Source organism: Thamnophis sirtalis, unplaced genomic scaffold, assembly GCF_051295495.1.
Source record: "Thamnophis sirtalis isolate CommonGarterSnake01/CBP01778 unplaced genomic scaffold, rThaSir2_p1.2 scaffold_15, whole genome shotgun sequence".
Lineage (NCBI taxonomy): Eukaryota > Metazoa > Chordata > Lepidosauria > Squamata > Natricidae > Thamnophis > Thamnophis sirtalis.
Genome location: NW_028261395.1, coordinates 38,570,002 through 38,591,679, shown reverse-complemented (window position 1 = coordinate 38,591,679; position 21,678 = coordinate 38,570,002). Strand labels below are relative to the sequence as shown.

The 21,678-nt window shown below is 46.5% G+C and overlaps 1 protein-coding gene across 1 annotated transcript in view; it reads right to left on the bottom strand.

The window, feature by feature from the left end:
• Positions 1 to 1,654: 1,654 nt before the first annotated feature.
• Positions 1,655 to 21,678, bottom strand: part of PADI2 (peptidyl arginine deiminase 2) — a 44,924-nt gene continuing 24,900 nt past the window's right edge. The window contains exons 11-16 of the mRNA XM_087701958.1: positions 12,197 to 12,348; positions 10,763 to 10,907; positions 7,799 to 7,892; positions 4,817 to 4,902; positions 3,998 to 4,126; positions 1,655 to 2,358 (exon numbers count right to left, since the gene is read on the bottom strand). Coding sequence (XP_087558084.1) covers positions 2,125 to 2,358; positions 3,998 to 4,126; positions 4,817 to 4,902; positions 7,799 to 7,892; positions 10,763 to 10,907; positions 12,197 to 12,348 — 840 coding nt within the window. The 3' untranslated portion in view covers positions 1,655 to 2,124. The remainder of the gene's footprint in view (positions 2,359 to 3,997; positions 4,127 to 4,816; positions 4,903 to 7,798; positions 7,893 to 10,762; positions 10,908 to 12,196; positions 12,349 to 21,678) is intronic.

Genomic DNA, 21,678 nt, shown 5'->3' with positions numbered 1-21,678 from the left:
ACATTAAAGAGTAGTAACTGTGAGAGGGATCTTGGATTCCTAGTGGACAACCATTTAAATATGAGCCAACTGTGTGCAGCAGCTGCCAAAAAAGCCAACCCAGTTCTAGGCTGCAGAAACAGAATCAAGATCATGTGAAGTGTTGATACCACTTTATAAGGCCTTGGTAAGGCCACACTTGGAATACGGCATCCAGTTTTGGTCGCCACGATGTAGAAAAGATGTGGAGACTCTAGAAAGAGTGCAGAGAAGAGCAACAAAGAGGATTAGGGGACTGGAGGCTAAAGCATATAAAGAACGGTTACAGGAACTGGGTATGTCTAATGAAAAGGAGGACTAGGGGAGACATGATAACAGTCTTCCAATATTTCAGGGGCTGCCACAGAAGAGGGAATCAAGCTATTCTCCAAAGCACCTGAGGGCAGGACAAGAAGCAATGGGTGGAAACTAATCAAGGAGAGAAGCAACCTAGAACCAAGGAGAAATTTCCTGACAGTGAGAACAATCAGTGGAACAACTTGCCTGCAGAAGTTCTGAATGCTCCAACACTGGAAGTTTTAAGATGATGTTGAATAACCATTTGTCTGAAGTGGTGTAGGGTTTCCTGCCTAAGCAGAGGGTTGGACTAGAAGATCCCCAGGGTCCCTTCCAACTCTGTTATTCTATCCTAAATTAATCAAGTTTAGGGGATTTGGTGGGGGAGTGACTACAGATTTTCCCCTCTGCTGAAAGCGTTCTTGTTTTTGGTCTCTCTCTCACTCCCTCCCGATGCCCTTGGGCTCTTTCCAACACCAGAAGCCATCTCTCCAGAAACAATGGTGTGCCCTTCCAATCCAAGCTGTAAAGCTTTCCATTTCAACCCCAAACCCCACCATTCAAATCCCCCCCCCCCCCGGCTAGTTGTTATTCTGGCTGTGTGAACGGTGCATGAATTTGTGTCTGCTTGTGGGGAGGGGGACAGAGAGTCTTGATAGTAGCGGCCAAAGATGTTTGTTCAAGGAATAATAAAAATACGAAATCACGGTTGCAAATCCTCCCGCCCCCCCCCCCTTCAGAAAGGACCACACTCTGCAAAATCCTCGCACGCGCACGCTGCAATTATGGCCACGCCAGGGGTGAAATGCATGGTAGGAGGGGTGGTAGTAAGAAATGCTTTGAAAAGTTTTTAAAAAGTTCTCAACGATCAGCGTTGCGACAATCATCTGATTGCCTGATTGTGATTGTTGCAGGGGGGCCCTTTTGCGTGAAGTCCAGCTGCTTTTTACGTTGAGTGTGAGTCAGTTGTGCAGCTTTTGTGTTATTTTTGTGTAAAGTGTGGTAGTTGGTTTTTTGAGCTCTCTGTGAGGTTCCTGCTTGTTGCAGGGGCCGTTTTGTGTGAAGTTCAGCTGCTTTTACATTGTGTGTGTCAGTTGTGCAGCCACACCCACCCGGTCACACAATCACTAAGCCACGCCCACCCAGTCATATGACCACTAAGCCATGCCCACACGATCACACGATCACCAAGCCACGCCCACCCGGTCATATGACCAATAAGCCATGCCAACCCGGTCACACGATCACCAAGCCACGCCCACCCAGTCATATGACCACCAAGCCACACCCACAGAACTGATAGGAAAAAAAATTGAATTTCACCACTGGGCCACGCCACAACCGTTGTCGCCTCATTTTTATTCCTGTTGTTCCAAAGTGGGCTCCCACAACCAAGGCCGAGAGCTGTAACACGCACCCCTCCCCTGCGTAAGGGCCCTTTTCTTGGCTACATATCAGGGGAAGGAAGGAAGGGGGGGATGCTGAAGATTAATTTAGGGAGGGCAAAGAAATCCCACACCATACACACAGCAGTCAGGACACCTGATTGGGCCCTGCAACGCTCCGTATAAGTGCCTAGACACTGGGTCCAATCAACACAACATGCTTCCTTGCAGTGTTCAGACAAACAGTTTCTCCCCTCCTCCCGCCACGCGGCGCCTGCTGACTCGCGCAGCTTCTCAAAGCGGGTGTGTAAAGACGCCCAGATTCCCGCTCACGCAGGTCAACCAGGCGCCCGGGAGGGTCAAAAAGTGTGTGTCTGAAACCCGACGTCCGCTCTCGACTTCCCCGGTGAGCGGCGGCGCCCCTTCAGGGCACCGCCTTCCACCACTGGAAGGCGAACGGCTTCCGCTGGACGTTGGTGCCGCAGTGGACTTCTCCCAGTTGCTTGTGGTAGGAGGAGATGTCGTCGATGAAGCTGCAGGCCAGCCCCAGGGGCTCCAGCATGGAGGAGACGTTCTGCTCCAAGCAACACTCGCCTTCGATGATGGGCCCAAACGGTTTGGGGATGCCCAGATCCCTGGAAAGCACGATCATGTTCACCTGGGAAGATAAGAATGAAAGGCAAAACACCGTGCTAAGTGAGGGGTTCTGTTGTGGCCTGCCAGTGGCCAATGGAGCTGGCAGAAGATTCGGACAGTGAGCAGGTTGGGGAGGAACATGGGCCAGTCCTGGAGTCTGGGAAAGGCTCTGATGAGGGCTTTGTGTCGGAGGCAGAGACGGGGCCGAGGCTGTCTGGCAATTCTCAGCTGCCTTTGGAGTTAGACGCCAGCGAGGCAGAGGAACAGCTGGAGCCTGTTCCCAGTGTGCGCATATGCAGAAGACAAGAACAGCTCAGAAATCAGGGTCGACTTGGGAGTAAAGCCACAGGTGGATGGTGAATGGCCCCTCCCATAGGGAATAAAAGAGGAGTGAAAGGGGAGGGGGCTTTTGCAGGAAACAATTTGTTCGGTCCGTCATTAGCTTCGTTTCCGGAGTGTGAAGAGCTGTCCTTGAATCTCAGAGACTCTGTGCCCAGTCTTTCATTGCACAGCACCTCATTTGGGAAAATGTTTACATGGCAGCTTTCCAAGCTAGATAAGGTCTGTGGTCATAATTACTCCTTTGAAAAACCGTTTGCCAGACCTTCACTGAATGTGAAGGAGAGGAATTCACATTTGTTTAATAAAAAGGGTTTTGTCGGGACCAGGACTCTTCCTCGTGCTTTTTGGGGAAGCCTCGTTCAAGGGGGGAGGAAAATTTGGGGGGCAGAAACGGCCTTGTATTTCGGAAGCTGACTGGGAAGAGGGGATAAGCAAGCACATGGAGGACATGGCCCCGAAGAGCCATGGTGGTGCAGTGGTTAGATGCAGTATTGCAGGCTAATTCTGCCCATTGCCAAAAGTTCGATCCTCACCAGATCAAGGTTGACTCAGCCTTCCGCCCTTTTGTAAAATGAGGATCCAGATTGTTGGGGGGAATAGGCTGATTTTCTAATCCCTTGGAGAGGGTTATAAAGCGGTATATAAGTCTTGAGTCAGGGGTCAGCAACACTCAAAAGAGCCATTTGGACCCCTTTCCCACACATAAGAAAACACCGGGAGCCACAAAAACCCTTCCCGTGTCTGATTATTTCCCGCGCAGCCACAAAACTAATATATGTAGTTGAATTAAACATTCTGTTCTGTTCTGAAACTCTTCTTGCATTTAACCAGGGTTAGCTTACTGGGTGTTGAAAAACTCAATAAATCACGTGCCAGCAGGTTTCGCACCTTGGCGGTTGTGACGCATATTTTGAGCAACAGGGAGCCGCAGCAGATGAAAGAGCCATATGCGGCTCAGATTGCTGACTCCTGGTCTAAGTCCTATTGCTATTATCTGCCCTCCCACACAACGTAAGGAGGCAGAAAAGCAGCAGCCACTTCCCCAGCTCGCTTTCAGCATCATCAAAGGCTGCCCTTCCTGATTTTTTTTGGGGGGGGGGAGCTTTCCTCACTCCATCCATGGGGCAAATGCAAACACAGGTCAATTCAAGTGCCGAAGTCTGCAAAGGGCGTTTTGCGAGGAGTAAACTTTAAAACTTCTGCAAATTTTAAAAAGTGAAGAGGGAGCATAGGAAGGCCGGCCAAAACAGATGTTTCCAAGGATGTTGCTGGGACTGGGGGCTTTGACACCAGCAGCCCCCCCCCCCCCCCACGCTCACCATGTTGGGAAAATAAGCCATGGCTTTTCCTCCTTTGTCTATCTTGAATAGGGCAGGCAGGTCAATGATATCCTTCTCGCTCAGGCCCAGTTCCTTCTTGAGGATATCGCGGTTCCAGTCAATGCACCTCTGGAGGGGGGAGAAAAACAGAGGCCGGACCCAGCATTAAAGGTAAACGTTCCCCTCGCACATATGTGCTAGTTGTTCCCAGCTCTAGGGGGCGGTGCTCATCTCCGTTTCAAAGCCGAAGAGCTTTGAAACGTGCAGACATCCTTAGAACACAGACACTTAAATTCCCACTAGATTTTTAGACCTCAAAATATATTCTGTGCTCCCCAAATTTCTTGAGATATATGGAAAACCATTGAAGGGTTAAGGGATGACATGATAGCAGTGTTGCAATATTTGAGGGGCTGCCCCAAAGAAGAGGGCGGGTCCACCTATTCTCCAAAGCACCTGAGGGCAGAACAAGAACCAATGGGTGGAATCTAATCAAGGAAAGAAGCAATTTAGAACTGGGGGTAAATTTCCCGCCAGTTAAGAACAATTAACCAGTGGAACAGAAATTGCCTCCAGAAGTTGTGAATGCCCCAACACTGGAAGTCTTTAAGAAGAGGTTAGATAATCATTTGAAGTGGTGTAGGGGGGGGGGGGGGGTTGGACCAGAAGACCTTCAAGATCTCTTCCAACTCTGTTATCTATTTGTTCTGATCATGGTTTTGTTGAATCTCTTTTGAGCCTTCTACTAAAGTTAGAAGATGACCAGACACACACACACACACACACACACACACACACACACAAGGTGTAAAGCCTCACCTGTACGTATTGATTCTCCTGCACCATAATGTCATTAGAAAGGACCTTGTTGATGGTGACGCGTTTGGTATCTGTGCCTGAGTATCCTGGAGAGAGACAGAGGGAGAGAGAGAGAAAGAGACAGAGACAGACAGACAGAGACAGGGGAAAAGACAGAGAAAGAGATGGAGAGATGGAGAGAAAAAGAGGGAGAAAGAGACAGAAAAAGACAGAAAGAGAAAGAAAGAGGGAGAGGTAGAGAGACAGAGAAAAAGAGAAGGAGAGAGAGAGTGAGACAGTCAGAGACAGACAGGGAAAAAGACAGACAGAGAAACAGACAGAGGGAAAGAGACGGGGAGGGAGAGAGGGAGACAGGGAAAAAGACAGAGAGAGGAGAGAGAGACAGAGAGAGAAAAAGGGAGGGAGAGCCAGAAAAAGACAAAGAGAAAGAAAGAGGGAGAGGGAGAGGGAGAGAGACAGACAAAAAAAGACAGGGAGAGAGAGAGAGGGAGGGAGGGAGGGAGACAGACATGGAAAAAGACAGAAAGAGACAGAGGGAGAGAGAGACAGAAAAAGATGGAGAGAGAGATAGAAAAAGACGGAAAGATGGAAGAAGAGAGACAGAAAAAGACAGAGAGGGAGAGACGAAAGAAAGACAGAGAGAAGGAGAAAGAGACAGAGGCAGAGGGACAGAAAAAGAGACAGAGAAAAAAAGGGGGGAGAGACAGAGAGAGGCAGAGAAAAAGACACAGAGAAAGACAGACAGAAAGGGACACACACAGAGAGACAGAAAGCCAGAGAGAAAGAGAGATAGAGAGGGGGGGAGAGAGAGACAGAGAAAGAGAGAGAGACAAAGACAGAAAAAGACAGAAAAAAAGAGAGGGAGAGACAGAGACAGAGAGAGAAAGAAAAAGGGGGTGGGGAGAGAAGGCAAACGTGAAGGGTTGTTTCCCTTCTGTGGATGAGCACAAGGTGGGATGCTTGAGAAAAACCCTCCACCTTTCAGTCCCCTTCAAATCCCACTTGCCCCCCCCCTCCAGCCAGGAAGGCAGAGCCGATGAAGCAGAGTCACCAGCCAGGCTGTGCCGAGGGATCCATCCGGCCTAACAGCTAATCTCCGTTGGAGACGACACCCCTCCATTTGGGAATTGGGAAGTGTGGTGATTTACGTCCCCTTCAGCTCCTTTTTAAATGAAGAGAAATGGCCCACTCGGAAGGCCCAGCTGTCGGGCAATAAAATGTCACCCGCCTGCGATCCCCTCCCACCTGTTCCGAGCGCTGCTCTGCCTGGCGTCAAGCGGGTCTCGCTAGCTCTCCGACGGTGCCACCCGCCTCCGCTAGGATTGCAGCCCCGCCCGCTAAACCCCCTCGCAGCAAGAAAAATCTTGTCTATCCTGCACATCTGCTTTAGAGAAGCCCAGGATAAAACTGGGCGCCAAAATGCCACCGTTTCCTATTCCAGATATGTTGTTTCCTATTCCAGATATCTGGTCTTCAAGGTCTGTAACTGTTTGCAGCAGATGGCATGGTTTGTGCAGAAGGTCACTGATAAGGATGGGATGGACTGGTTGCATTCATGGTATGGAGACCATAACTTGGTCCTTAACACCAAGGAGATCAAGGAGCTTATAGCGGACTACAGAAAGAATAGATCAGACACCCAGCCTTTGCTTATCAATGGAGACTGAGTGGAGCAAGTGGTCAGTTTTAAGTTTCTGGGTGTCGTCATAAAAAGAGGACCTCACCTGGGGCAACTCACACTGCAATCCTGGTCAAAAGGTCCCAGCAGAGATTATACTCCCTGAGACATCTCAGGAAACGATAAATTAACAAAAAACGGCTGGTTACCTTCTACCGCTGCACCATAGAGAGTATTTTAACCAGTGGTGGGTTTCAAATTTTTTTGGAACCCCTTGTGTAGGCGTGGCCTGCTTTCCGGGTCCACTGGTGGGACCTCTTCTAACCGGTTCAGTAGATTTGACGAACTGGTTCTATCGAATAGGTGCGAACTGGTAGGAACCCACCTCTGATTTTAACTTACTGCACCTGTGTATGGTTTGCCGATTAGCGCTCCAGAGGGTCAACGTCATTGCCCAGAGGATCATGGGTTGCCCCTCTCCCCTCTTTGAAAGAGCTTTATAGTTCCCTCTGCCTTAAGAAAGTTCAAAACATCCTTAAAGATCCATTCCCCCTCTCGCCCTTTTTTTTTTTAACTATTACCATCTGGCAGCCGGTACAGGACAATAAAATCAAGGTTGAAAAACAGTTTCTATCCCAGGGCAGGAACCATATTGAATTCTACGGTGTAGTGCAATCTGTTGCTGCCCCGGCCCTGTGGAACGATCTACCCGCAGAGATCCGGACCCTTACCACTCTCCCGGCCTTCTGTAAAGCCGTCAAGACCTGGCTGTTCCGGCAGGCCTGGGGCTGTTGATTGATATCCAGCCCCGCTTAGATGGAATGGATGATGTGGAATTTTAATGTTGTATTTTCTATTTTTAAATTTTAAATGTTTCTTTGTCTTGTTGTGAGCCGCCCAGAGTCCCAATGGGAGTGGGCGGCATACAAATTTTATTAAACTTGGAAACTTGAATGCAATATCGGGGTTTTCAAATTCAATGATATAGCAAGGATGTGTGTTTGTGTTTTTATTTTTATAGTTAGAATGTACACTGAAGATGGCATTTAATTTCATTGTGCGAGGTGCAATGACAATGAACTAAACTAAAAAACTAAACTAAACTAAACTAAACTAAACTAAACTAAACTAAACTAAACTAAACTAAACTAAACTAAACTAAACTAAACTAAACTAAACTAAACTAAACTAAACTAAACTAAACTACTAAAGTTTGCTCATCCTCCCTCCGGCACACAATTTACGCTGCTACTGACCCACTTGGAGACTTCCTCCCATTCTCGGGGAGGGAAGTGGGTCTCACCAGTGTTCACTCCACTTCTGCTGTCAAAAGTTTGCAACTGGGGATGCCGGAGGCCACTCACCTTTAAACATGATGGCTTCCCCGTGGCCTTCTTTCTGCTTCTCTCGGAAAAGCTTGTAGCAGGCGGAGGGGCTGGCCATGAGCATCCGGAATTGCTGGGGGGTGGGTGGGTGGAGAAGGAAGACATTGGGCATAACGTGGCAGACAATTTCAATAAATTATTATATACTTTATTTATTAAACATGAAACTCAAAGTCAACTGAACATTTTAAAATGTATCACAAATATTATTAGCTGGCCCTGAAGGTTGATACAGGCTGCTGCCAGCATTCTAGGCATAGACCCAAGCATTTTCTTAAAATATATGATGTTCCGAGTAGTGCAATTTTTTTTTTGCAGTTCTGCTGGTGTTATTGCAGGAAGCGGCAATCTCTTGATGTATTGTGTCAAATTCTTGGACATGGTGCCAAGTGCCCCGATGACAATGGGCATCACTGTCACATGTTTCATCCATAATCACGTAGTTTTGATGTGTGACCCGACAAAAGCGCGCATGACAAAAGCGTGCCGACAAAACCGCGTCGCTAAAACCATGATGTCATCAACGCACCGACAACAACGCGTCGACAGGGCGATTTACAACAGTGCGTCGGCAGAAGGGCGATTTAAGTTAAGGTAAGGGTTAGGTTTAAGGTTAGGGTTAGGGTTAGGGTTAGGGTTAGGGTTAGGGTTAGGGTTAGGGTTAGGGTTAGGGTTAGGGTTAGGTTTAGGGTTACGTTTAGGGTTAGGGTTAGGGTTAGAGTTACGTTTAGGGCAGAGGTGGGTTCCTACCAGTTCGCACCTATTCGGTAGAACCGGTTCGTCAAATCTACCAAACCGGTTAGAAGAGGTTCCACCAGTGGACCCGGAAAGCAAGCCACACCTACAGAAGAGGTTCCAAAAAATTTTGAAACCCACCACTGGTTTAGGGTTAGGTTTAGGTTTAGGTTTAGGTTTACAGCACGCTTCTTTCGCCGCGCTGTTGTCGCCGCGATTCAGCGCTCATTCATCGGAGCGCTTTAGAACTCGCGGTTTCGTCACCGCGGTTTAGTCAGGCGCGCTTTTGTCGGTCGCCCTTTTGTCAGTGAACCATTTTGATGGCCAGGACGTGTTATTTCATGATTTTTTTCTAGTTCTTTTTCTTCGATTCTGGTGTCTCCTGGTACAGCGATATCAATAAATTATTATTTGTTATTATTATTATACTTTATTCATTAAACATGAAACTCAGCCAACTGAGCATTCAAAAATGCATCACAAATACCATTGATTGGTGCTAATGGTTGATATGGGTTGCTGCCAGCATCCTAGGTATCAACCAAGTATCTTCTTAAAATATATGATGTTCCTAGTAGCACAGTTTTTTGCAATTCTGTTGGTGTTATTGCAGGAAGCTGCAATTTCTTTAAGTTTTTTTGTAAAATTCTTGGACATGGTGCCAAGTGCCCCGATGACAGTGGGTATCACTGTTCCATAGCCATGTAGTTTCAATGGCCAGGTTGCGATATTTCATTAATTTTTCTAGTTCTTTTTCTTCAACTCTGGCATCTCCAGGAACAGAGATGCAGTAACAGTAACATCGGAGGATATAAGCTGTTCCAAGTAGGGTGGTTTTTTTGTAGAATCAGAATGTTCAAGTTTGATAAATTTAAAATTTCCAAATAGCGAGATAGCCCTTTAGGTATTGCTCCAAGGGCTCCAATTACAATTAGGACAACACACAACCTCTTTTTCCACAGTCGCTCAACTTCAATTTGCAAGTCCCGGTATTTTATGATTTTTTTTCTTGCTGCTTATCTTCAATTCATGCATTTACAGGTATTGCAATGTCAATGAACCAAACTTTTTTCTTTTCAACTATTGTTACGTCAGGTGTGTTGTGGGCCAAGTGCCTGTCAGTCTGAATTCTGAAGTCCCACAAGATCTTGACTTTCTCATTCTCTAAAACCTTCTGAACCTGATGTTCCCAGTGGTTTTTGCTGTACTCAAATCTAAACTTCTGGCACAGTTTCCAGGGAATGATTTTAGCAATGCAGTCATGGCATTGTAGGTAGTCAGTTTGTGAAATTTTGCTGCACCCACTGATCAAGTGGTTGACTGTCTCGTCTTTCTCATTGCAGAGGTGACATTTGCTATTGGTGGCAACATGCTGAATTTTTGCCTTCATGCAATTTGCGGCTAAGGCTTGTTCTTGAGCTGCTACAATAAAGCCTTCTGTTTCTTTTTTCAGTGCTCCTGATCTTAACCAGTTCCAAGTTAGCTTTTGGTCAGCTTTGCCTTTTCAAGCATTGGCTATGCATAGCATTGTTTTTTCCAATTTTCAGCTCGCTTCTCAATTACTTCTTCCTTATATTCAGCTTTTGACTTAGTTGTCTTCAAAAGGCCTCCTTTATTTACTTCCTTAATCATTGGTTCTTCACTTTTCTGGATGTAGTCATTCAAGCTGTGTCTTTCTTATTCCACAGTTTGCTTTACTTGTAGGAATCCTCGACCCCCTTCTGCTCTTGGTAGATATAATCGGTCAACATCACTTTTAGGGTGCAGGGCATGATTCATTGTCATAGGCTTCCTTGTTTTTCTGTCCAAATCGTCCAACTCCATCTGGGTCCAGTCAATTATTTACTATTGGTGGTAACATGCTGAATTTTGGCCTTCATGTACCTTGTGGCTAAGGCTTGTTCTTGAGCTGCCAAAATAAAGCCTTCTGTTTCTTTTTTCAGTACTCCTGATCTCAACCAGTTCCAAGTTAGCTTTTGGTTAGATGATGATTACCACCACCACCACCACCACCACCACCACCATCACTACTACTACTAACTACTACTACTACTACTACTACTACTACTACTACTACTACTATTACTACTACTAATCTCTAGGGGTGCTGGCACGCTTTCAAAGCCCAGCAGAGAAGGGCACCATAAAGCTGCCCCAACTGGGAGAATGTAGGAAGACATTTTAAAGGAAAAATTGTGCCATTCTTGCCTTCTTGCCAGGGACGGGAACGAAGGTCACAAACTCGTCCACGTGGCCAACGGTCAGCCAGTCTGAATACAGCTCCACTGGGGACTGGACCCGCTGGGCCTGGAGGAAGTTGCGCACCACCTTGGTCATTCGGCGTCCCCCAGAGCTAGAAGGAAGGAAGGCAGAAAGGGAGAGATGAAAGAAGAATGGATGGATGGATAGAAGGAAGGGAGGAAAAAGGAGGAAGGATGGAAGGTAGAAAAGGAGAGATGACAGAAGAATGGATGGCTGGAAGGAAGGAAGGAATGAAGGAGGGAGGGAGGAGAAAAGAATTGTTGTCCCATCAGAATCCTAAAAGGGTTACACCATAACTGCAATGAACCAGCCTTATTGCATCTGCCTTATATTACATTACATCAACTTGCAGATTACAGCTTACAACCTTTCATCAGCTGGCAGCTATTAAATCCTCAGTACCTTGACAAAAAAGGTGGGAGGGAGGTAGAAAGAGAGAGATGAGAGAAGAATGGCTGGATGGAAGGAAGGAAGGAAGGAAGGAAGGAAGGAAGGAAGGAAGATAGAAAGGGAGGGATGAGAAGGATAGTTGGGAGGGGTGGAGGAAGGGAGGAAAGAAGGAAGGAAGGAAAAAGGGAGGGAAGAAGGTAGAAAGGGAGCGATGAGAGAGGAATAGTTGGGAGGGGTAGAGGAAGGAAGGGAAGAAGAAAGGAAGGAAGGAAGGAAGGAAGGAAAAGGGGAGGGAAGAAGGTAAAAAGGGAGAGATGAGAGAAGAATGGTTGGGAGGGAAGGAGGAAAGAAGGAAGGAAAAAGGGAGGGAGGGAGAAAGGGAGAGATGAGTGAAGAATAGATGGATGGATGGAAGGAAGGAGGAAGAAGAGAGGTAGAAAGGAAGAGAAGAGAGAAGAATGGTTGGGAGGGAGGGAGGAAGGAAGGAAGGAAGGAAAAAGGGAGGGAGGGAGAAAGAAAGGGAGAGATGAGTGAAGAATAGATGGATGGATGAAAGGAAGGAAGAAGGACAGAGGTAGAAAGGGAGAGATGAGAGACGAATGGTTGGGAGGGAAGAAGGAAGGAAGGAAAAAGGGAGAGAGGGAGAAAGGGAGAGATGAGTGAATAGATGGATGGATGGAAGGAAGGAAGAAGGAGAGAGGTAGAAAGGAAGAGAAGAGAGAAGAATGGTTGGGAGGGAGGGAGGAAGGAAGGAAAAAGGGAGAGAGGGAGAAAGGGAGAGATGAGTGAATAGATGGATGGATGGAAGGAAGGAAGAAGGAGAGAGGTAGAAAGGAAGAGAAGAGAGAAGAATGGTTGGGAGGAAGGAAGGAAAAAGGAGAGAGGAAGGAAGGATATGAGAGAAGGAAGGAAACTTTGAGCGTGCCGAAATAATACACATAAAAATCAATAAGCTGCATTCCCCAGTTTCCACAAACTTTTCCTGCTTACGTGGGGAAGCTGCTCCCAATGAGGATCCTGCCCAAAGGATACTCCTTCCCATGGACCGAGACTGGGGGGCTGACCTCCAAGTTCCCAAAGGAGTCCAGGCCGGTGACGATCTCAAAGAGAGGCTCCCGTGTCACGTAGCCAAAATCTGGGCCCTGGGGAGAGAAAGCAAGAGATGAAGTTTCATGGCAGATGTCTACCTGAAGAGGACAGGAATCCAAGCTCTGGCTCAGGTCTGCCATCGTAAACACTTCAGGATGCTTCCCTTCGGCTGGCACCCTGCCGTAAAATGTGGGAGGGGGGGGAGGAAGGGAATGTAGGGAGGAGGGACGACAGGAAGCAGAGATGCCAATCCAGAACAGAACAACCAAGGACATGAGTGTGAGAATGGAATGGGAAACTCCACCAGAGGTGTTCTGACCGAGGCTTCCTAAGAGCCTAAAGCCAACTCCTTGTCCTGACAAAAACCCTTTTTTATTAATTTGCTGTGAATTCTGCTCATTTGCATCCAGCAAAGAAGGATTTACAGTCACAGATCTTATCTGATTTGGAGAACTGCCAGGAAGGAAGGAAAGAGAAGGGAAGGAGGGAGGGATGGGGAAGGAAGGAAGGAAAGAAGGAAGGGAAGGAGGGAGGAAAGAGAAGGAAGAGAGAAAGGGAAGGAGGAAAGGGAGAGATGAGAGAAGAATACTTGGGTGGTTGGAAGGGAGGGAGGGAGGAAGGAAAGAAAGGAAGGAAGGAAGGAAAAAGGGAGGAGAATGAAGAGGGAAAGGGAAGGAGGAAAGGGAGAGATGAGAGAAGAATAGTTGGGTGGATGGAAGGGAGGAAGGAAAAAGGAAGGGAGGAAGGAATGAAAGAAAGAAGGAAGGAAAAGGGAGGGAGGGAGGGAGGGATGGGGGAAGGAGGGAAGAAAGAAAGAAGGAAAAAGGAGGAAGGGAGGAGAAGGAAGAGGGAAAGGGAAGGAGGAAAGGGAGAGATGAGAGAATAATAGTTGGGTAGTTGGAAGGGAGGAAGGAAAAAGGAAGGAAATAAAGAAGGAAGGAAGGAAAAGGAGGGATGGGGAGAAAGGGATGGGGAGGGAGGGAAGGAAGGAAGAAAGAAGGAAAGAAGGAAAAGGAAGAGAGAAAGGGAAGGAGGAAAGGGAGAGATGAGAGAAGAATAGTTGGGTAGTTGGAAGGGAGGAAGGAAAAAGGAGGGAAGGAAAGGAAGGGATGGGGAGGAAGGGATGGGGAGGGAAGAAAGAAAGAAGGAAAAGGAAGGGAGGAAGGAGAAGGAAGAGAGAAAGGGAAGGAGGAAAAGGAGAGACGAATACTTTGGTGGTTGGAAGAGAGGAAGGAAAAAGGAGGGAATGGAAGAAGGAAGGAAGGAAGGGAAAAGGAAAGAAAGGAAGTCACATTGGAAAAGTTCCTCCAGAGCTGTGGTCTCCTCCTGTGTGCAGACGGAGCCCCACAGCTTCCCCCAGAGCAAAATGCGCAGAAATATCCTTCTGCGCATTCTGCCGTTCAGAGACCGTTTTCGTAAACACTTCAGGGGATTCAAGCCGAGCCAAGGAAATCCCGCTTCCCAGGAAAGGCAAAGGCACTTATCCAACTTATCCGCCAATCAGCCCTGTGGAATCCCGGCTGTAAATCTCTCTGCCGTCAAGCCACTAGTCCTGATGAAGCCGCTGGGGGGGGGGGCTTTCCTCCTAGCCAAAGGAATCTCACTCCAGGGCAGGCAGGCAGGAGGAGGAAGAAGAAGAAGAAGAGAGAGGGACAGAAAGGGCTTTGAAAACGGAGCGCCGCTCGGATCCAGGAGAACCTGCCAGGGCAGCTTTGCTGCAAATTAGACGGCTTGTGCCCAGGCCACGCGGCTGTAATTCCATCCAGCGGACTGGGCCGCTGGGACAGGCGAGAGGGAAGGGCAGTCCGTCCTGCCAGGTATGCTTGTCAGGATCCTGTGCCAACCATGGGCTCCGGGAGATTGGCAGGAGGTCACCGACGACATCTTCATCTCTGAGCCCAGGCAGGGAGAAACTTCTCTGGTTGGCACAGAGAAGGACACACATGTGTGCCCCTGTGTGCATGTGGCCAGACTTCTTTGAATAGAGTAGAGTAGAGTAGAGTAGAGTAGAATAAGAATAAGAATAGAATAGAATAGAGTAGAGTAGAATAATAATAGAATAGAATAGAATGTAGGCTAGACATAATAGAATAGAATAGAATACAATAGAACTAGAAATAGAAAGAACAGGAAAAGGATGGGGATAGGATAGAATAGGGAATAGAATAGAATAGGAACAGAGTAGAGTAGAATAGAACAGAAATAGAAATAACTGGAAAGGGATAGGTAATAGAATAGAGTAGAGTAAAATAGAATAGAATAGGGAATAGAATAAGAAATAGAAAGAATAGAAATAGAATAGGAATAGAGTAGAGTAGAATAGAACAGAAATAGAACAGGAAAGGGATATGTATAGGATTGGGAATAGAATAGAATAGGAATAGAGTAGAGTAGAATAGAATAGGGAATAGAATAGGGAATAGAATAGAAAAAGAAATAGAAAGAATAGAAATAGAATAGGAATAGGGGATAGAATAGAATAGGGAATAGAACAGAAATAGAAAGAATAGAAATAAAGAATAGGAATAGGAATAGAATAAGAAATAGAAAGAATAGAAATAGAATAGGAATAGGGGATAGAATAGAATAGGGAATAGAATAGAAATAGAAAGAATAGAAAAAAGAATAGGAATAGGAATAGAATAAGAAATAGAAAGAATAGAAATAGAATAGGAATAGGGGATAGAATAGAATAGGGAGTATAATAGAATAGAATAGAAATAGAAAGAATAGAAAGAAAGAATAGCAATAGAATAAGAAATAGAAAGAATAGAAATAGAAAGAATAGGAGAAATAGGAATAGGAATAGAATAGAACAGAATAAGAAAAAAAAATAGAAAGAATACAAATAGAAAAATAGGAGGAATAGGAATAGACCAAATGGGATTGGACACACAAGGAATTTGTTTTCGGTTCGTAAGGTCTCAGTGTGAATTAAAAAAACAAGATACATTCATCAAGAATCATAAGATACAACACTTAATGATAATCAAAGGGTACAAATAAGCAATCAGGAAACAATATCAAAATAAATCCTAAGGATACAAGCCACAAAGTTAACAGTCCTGCAGTCCTAAGTCGGAGGAGATGGGGGAGAGGAACGATGAGAAGACTAATAGTAATAATAGTGCAGCCTTAGTGAATAGTTTGACAGGGAATTATTTGTTTAGCAGAGTAATGGCGTTCGGGGGAAAAACTGCCTTTCTGTCTAATTGTTCTGGTGTGCAGTGCTCTATAGTGTCGTTTTGAGAGTAGGAGTTGAAACCATTTCTGTCCAGGATGCGAGGCGTCTGTAGATATTTTCACAGCCCTCTTTTTGACTCGTGCAGTGCCCAGGTCCTCAATGGAAAGCAGGTTGGTAGCCATTGTTTTTTCTGCGGTTCTGATTCTCCTCTGAAGTCCGTGTCTGTCTTGTTGGGTTGCAGAGCCAAACCAGACAGTTACGGAGGTGCAGATGACGGACTCAATCATTCCTCTGTAGAACTGAATCAGCATTTGAGAAAGGAAGGCAGGCACCAGGAGACACTACAGCTTCAGAAAATCTTGCGCAACCGTTTTCACAACCTTGCAAATTCCCCCCCTCCTTCCCTTGCCTGTTTCCCCTCCCCACAGCCAGGCTCTGAAAGTGGGGAGGCCGAAGCTGGAGAGAGTCTTGAGTTACAAGCCTTGGTTTCTGCTAGCTTCTGCTAAAGTTTTTAAAAAGGCCATTAATTCTCAAGAGGTGTGGAAAGAAAACCCCGCCTTCCCTCCACTTGGCTGCCCTGTTCCTTTTTCAGCTTTCTTGCAAATTCCCCGGGATTAGCAAGCGGCATTTGGCAATCCCTCCGGGCACTTATACAGAAGCCTCAAATGTGTCTACATGGTTTTAATGCATGTTTTACTCGTGGGGCAGATATCCCCAAGTTGGCCGGCATGCTGCCTCACCCAGGATGCCCCAGGACAGTGGCTTAAAAAGTGGAAGGAAATAACTGCACTGTTCTCGGCCAAAGGAACACCACATTCGAATCCAGACGCCTCTCAACAATTTCTTTTACTATTTTCTTTAATGAAGGGAAGGACTAGGGGAGACATGATAGCAGCGTTCCAATATCTCAGGGGTTGCCACAAAGAAGAGGGAGTCAAACTATTCTCCAAAGCACCCGAAGGCCAGACAAGGAATAATGAGGAGCCAAGGTGGCGCAGTGGTTAAATGCAGCACTGCAGGCTACTGCTAGATCAGCAGGTCAGCGGTTCGAATCTCACCGGCTCAGGGTTGACTCAGCCTTCCATCCTTCCGAGGTGGGTAAAATGAGGACCCAGATTGTTGGGGGCAATATGCTGACTCTCTGTAAACCGCTTAGAGAGGCCTGAAAGGCCTATGAAGCGGTATATAAGTCTACTGCTATTGCTAAACAATGAGGGCAGGACAAGAAGTAATGGGTGGAAACTAATCAAGGAGAGAAGCAACTTAGAACTGCGGAGAAATCTCCTGACAGTGAGAACAATTAATCAGTGGAACAACTTGCCTCCAGAGGTTGTGAATGCTCCAACACGGAAAGTTTTTAAGAAGATGTTGGATAGCCACATGTCTGAAGTGGTGTAGAGTTTCCTGCCTAAGCAGGGGGTTGGACTAGAAGGCCTTCAAGGTCCCTTCCAGCTCTGTGATTCTATATTCTAATCAAGGAGAGAAGCATTTTAGAACTAAGGAGAAATTTCCTGACAGTGAGAACAATTAATCAGTGGAACAACTTGCCTCCAGAAGTTGTGAATGCTCCAACACTAGAAGTTTTTAAGATGTTGGATACCCATTTCTCTGAAGTGGTGTAGAGTTTCCTGCCCAAGTAGGGGGTTGGATTAGAAGACCTCCAAGGCCCCTTCCAAGTCTGTTATTGTATGTTGTATGTTCCTCCAAGACAACAATTTGCGGTGCAAAAACAGCCAAAGAAGGCCAGATATCTCTAGAAAACTGCGCGAAATCCTGATCGCTACCAAATTCTTTTCCTTCTGCTCTGTGTCCACAGAGAAATGAATTCTTCCTGGTCTCGTTTTCTGTTAAGTGCCTCTCAAGAGGCTACGAACAGGCACTTATCCAGCCGGTGGTGAGAAAGAGCAGTCTGCTAAGTACCCTCATCGGAAAATGAGAAGGCACAAAGTCAGGGGGCCAAGGAGAGGAAAGATTGAACAAAAGATGGGGATATTTAATATTTAAGCACTCCGGCTTCTTGGTTTCCCTTGGCGAAACAAACGGCAGGAGACAGGTAGAATTTTTTTCCCCCCACGGTTGATCTCCGTCAACCAACCTGGATTTTATTTGCAAAGTGAGAGAGGTATGCGATTTCTCCCTCCGTGACCAATTCAGGGTTGCACGTCCTCATCGGAAGGCAGGAGAAATGATGGATTTCCTACATTTAGGAATGATCAGTCCATATATGGATAGGGAGCGTCTTCTTCGGGTCACACTGGCGGCGCCTCGCTCTCGGCTCCGGTTACCAGCTACGCTTCGAAAACAGCCAGGTTCTGGCGCCACATGGGAAGAGATCCGATTAAATTCACAGGCTACCCTCCCCACCCCCCAAATTCAGGGGTGCCGAAGCGTTGCAGGGTCCCTATTGGGGATCGTACAGAGTTTTTGAGGGGTCGATAGGTTTGGAACTCAGGGGGGACAGGAGTCCTTGACGGAGTCCTTGGCGGAGGAGGTCTGGGCCCTCCAGAAAACATTTCCATTCTTGGCAGGGCATCTGTAGCATACGCCATCCCCGAAATATGGGTGTCCAGTTCATGCATTCCACTTCTGGACGCCACGGATTGACATGGGACCTTGAAAACAACACTCGGCAATCCGAAGGTCCATTAAGGATGGCATGCCTGCTGCATTGTGCCTGTCGGGAAAAGTCCTAACGCAAGCAAGTGCCCGAGGGTTGAAGAGGAGGCTAGAACTGAGGTGGCAAACCTGTGGTACGCGGGCCGGAGGTGGCACGCACAGCCCTCTCAGGGGGCACGTGCTCCGTCGCCAGCTGGTCTTCGCGGGTGTTGGAGTGCCAGAAGACAGCCTGAAGACGGCTGACGAACAGCCAAAATATAGGCCACTTTTGGGCTGTTTTCAGGCCATTTTTAGGTTGTTTTCAGGCCAGTTATTTGGCCACTTTCAGGTCATTTTTCTGTCTGTTTTCAGGCTGTTTTTGGCCCACAGAATAGAGTGTCAAGGAGCCTGGGAGGTCTTCTAGTCCAACCCGCTGCTCGAGCAGTCCTTATCCCATTTCGGACAAACGGCTGCCCAGTCTCCTTTTGTTGAAAATACGTTTATTTCCATTTCATTCCATACATCCACATGTATACTATGCATAACCGGGGCATATAACATTAAATAATAAACACAGCCCTCACTTTTATAGACAATACCCCCCACAATACAATCCCAATATACCACTTTGACCCACCATACACCCTCTTTCACCCCCCCCTCCAACCTTCATTCTTCCTTCCAACATACCCCTCTACATCCTACTTCCCCTCCCCCTCTATCACTCCTCTCTCCCAATACATTCCCTCCCTACCTTCTCCTCCTGCCTCCAATCCTCTCTCCCACCCTCTCCACCCCTCCTTCTTCTTTCACTCTACTCCTCCCTTCGGTGTACCTCTATTGTCTACCAATATATTCAGCTTGTCCTATTTTTACACTAACATTGAAAAGCCACAGTATACAAGTGCAATCATGTGCTTTAAGATCTAACACATATTATATTTCCCCCCTCCCCCCCTCCCCCTAGAACCCCAGCTCCCTTCCCTCCCCCCGACTTCCCAGAGCTCGTACACGGTATAACTTTTTAGCAAACACAGTCTAAAATGTCTTAAAACAAAGCAGGGGGAAAAAAAAAGGTCAATAAGATCTCTACATTGAACTCAGCTTCTTACTGTTACCCAAACTTTAAACAGTTTAAGTTATTGCTAATCTTAAGCATAGGCTATCTGGAGTTTCTTAGTCCCATATTTGCTTTGTGTATAATCAATCCATTTTTTCCAGTCTCGTTTATATCTCTCATTTGAATGTTCTTTAAGATATGCTGAAATTTTTGCCATTTCGGCTAAGTTTATAACTTTCAAAGTCTCCTTTTGAAAGCCACCCACAACTTCTAAAGCTAAGCCTGATTAATAGTTTTCACTGTCAGGAAATTTATCCTCAATTCCAGGTTGCTTCTCTAGTTCGTTAGTTTCCAACCATTGTTTCTTGCCTGGCCTTTTGATGTTTTGGAAAATAGGTTGACCGGACTCCCCTCTTCTTTGTGGCAGCCTCTCAAATATTGGAACACTGCTATCATACCTCCCTGTTCTGACCCCCTCCCTCCATACGCCGAGGCACTCCAAGACAAGATTACTGCTAGACAATTTATTCACAGTAAATTAAACACACCAACAAGACTTTGGCAGCAATCCAGACTTCCAAGATAAGAAATACACACGAGAGCTTCTCCAGCATTGGTATATTAGTTGAATCCTACAAACAGCCACCTCCCAAAGTCTCTCCTTATATACTCTCTTGAGAGGAGCCTAATTACAACCACCTGGGTCCAATTATCTTCTGTATCTGCGTAGTTACTCTCAGCGTTTATCTGCCCACCTTTGCCTGGCGTCCAGGACCAACTACCTTTGGCTTTCACCACTGCTCCACACCTTAGGGGCCTCCTGGTGGCCAACCAGCCTCTCTGGTTCCTGCTCAGAGTTTGAACCCTGTCCAGGGTCCCCCACATCTTCCAGAGCCGACTCATAGGGCCCCTGGCTGTCAGAGTCTGTTTGCAGCTCCAACGGCTCCTGCTGAGCCGCAACACCTCCCATAGTCCTTCTTTTCACTAGACTAAAAGGTAAAGGTTCCCTTCGCACATATCTGCTAGTCGTTCCCAACTGTAGGGGGCAGTGCTCATCTCCGTTTCAAAGCCGAAGAGCCAGCGCTCTCCGAAGATGTCTCCGTGGTCATAACTAAACACCAAAGGCGCACGGAATGCTGTTACCTTCCCACCAAAGGTGGTCTCTATTTTTCTACTTGCATTTTTACGCGTAAGCATTTCGAACTGCTAGGTTGGCAGAAGCTGGGACAAGTAACGGAAGCTCGCTCCATTAAGCGGCACTAGGGATTCAAACCGCTGAACTGCCGACCTTTCTGATCGACAAGCTCAGCGTCTTAGCCACTGAGCCACCTAGACTAGACATACCTAATTCCTGCAACCGTTCTTCATACAGTATGTTTTAGCTTCCAGCCCCCTAATAATCTCTTTGGTCTTCTCTGCACTCTTTCCAGAGCTCAATATCCATGGTGACCAAAACGGGATGCAGTGTTCCATATATGGCCTTACCAAGGCATGATAAAGTGGTATTTTACACTTCACATGATCTTGATTCTATCCCTTTGTTGATGCAGCCTAGAACTGTGTTGGCTTTTTTTGGCAGCTGCCACAATGGCTGACTCATATTGAAGTTATTGTTCATTGGGCCTCCAAGATTATTCTTACTTACTGCTATTGAGCCAAGTTTCACCCAATCTGTACTTATAGCAATAGCAATAGCAGTTAGACTTATATACCGCTTCATAGGGCTTTCAGCCCTCTCTAAGCGGTTTACAGAGTCAGCATATCGCCCCCACAGTCTGGGTCCTCATTTCACCCACCTTGGAAGGATGGAAGGCTGAGTCAACCTTGAGCCGGTGAGATTTGAACCGCCGAACTGCAGCTAGCAGTCAGCTGAAGTGGCCTGCAGTACTGCACTCTAACCACTGCGCCACCTCGGCTCCTGTACCTTTGGTTTTTCTTGCCTAAGTGTAAAACCTTCCTTTTTTCACCACTGAATTTCATTTTGTTAGACGGGGCCCATTGTTCAAGTCTGTCAAGATCTTTTCCAGACAGGGCTCCATCAAAGTGCAAAACGGAAAGCTTTTTTAATGTATGTATGTATGTATGTATGTATGTATGTATGTATGTATGTATGTATGTATGTGTATATATATATCAGATTTTCCTGCCAGTTAAGTGCAAAACGGAAAGCTTTTTTTGTATGTATGTATGTATGTATGTATGTATGTATGTATGTATGTATGTATATCAGATTTTCCTGCCAGTTTGCTATCGGTCTTTTGCTGCTTACTCCCTTGAATAATATTTTTAGATGTCTTTGCCCCTGAGGAGTGCCTCAGCTCCCACGACAAGATCACTAAGAGAGGAAAGCACAGCCGTAGCAATGGTTTCCCCAGTTGCCATGGATGGCTGTGAAAGTTGGACCATAAAGAAGGCTGAGTGCCAAAGAATGGAGGCCTTTGAGCTCTGGTGCTGGAGAAGAAGACTCCTGCATTAAGTCCCTTGGACTGCAAGGCCATCCAACCAGTCAGTCCTAGAGGAGATCAACCCTGACTGCTCTTTAGA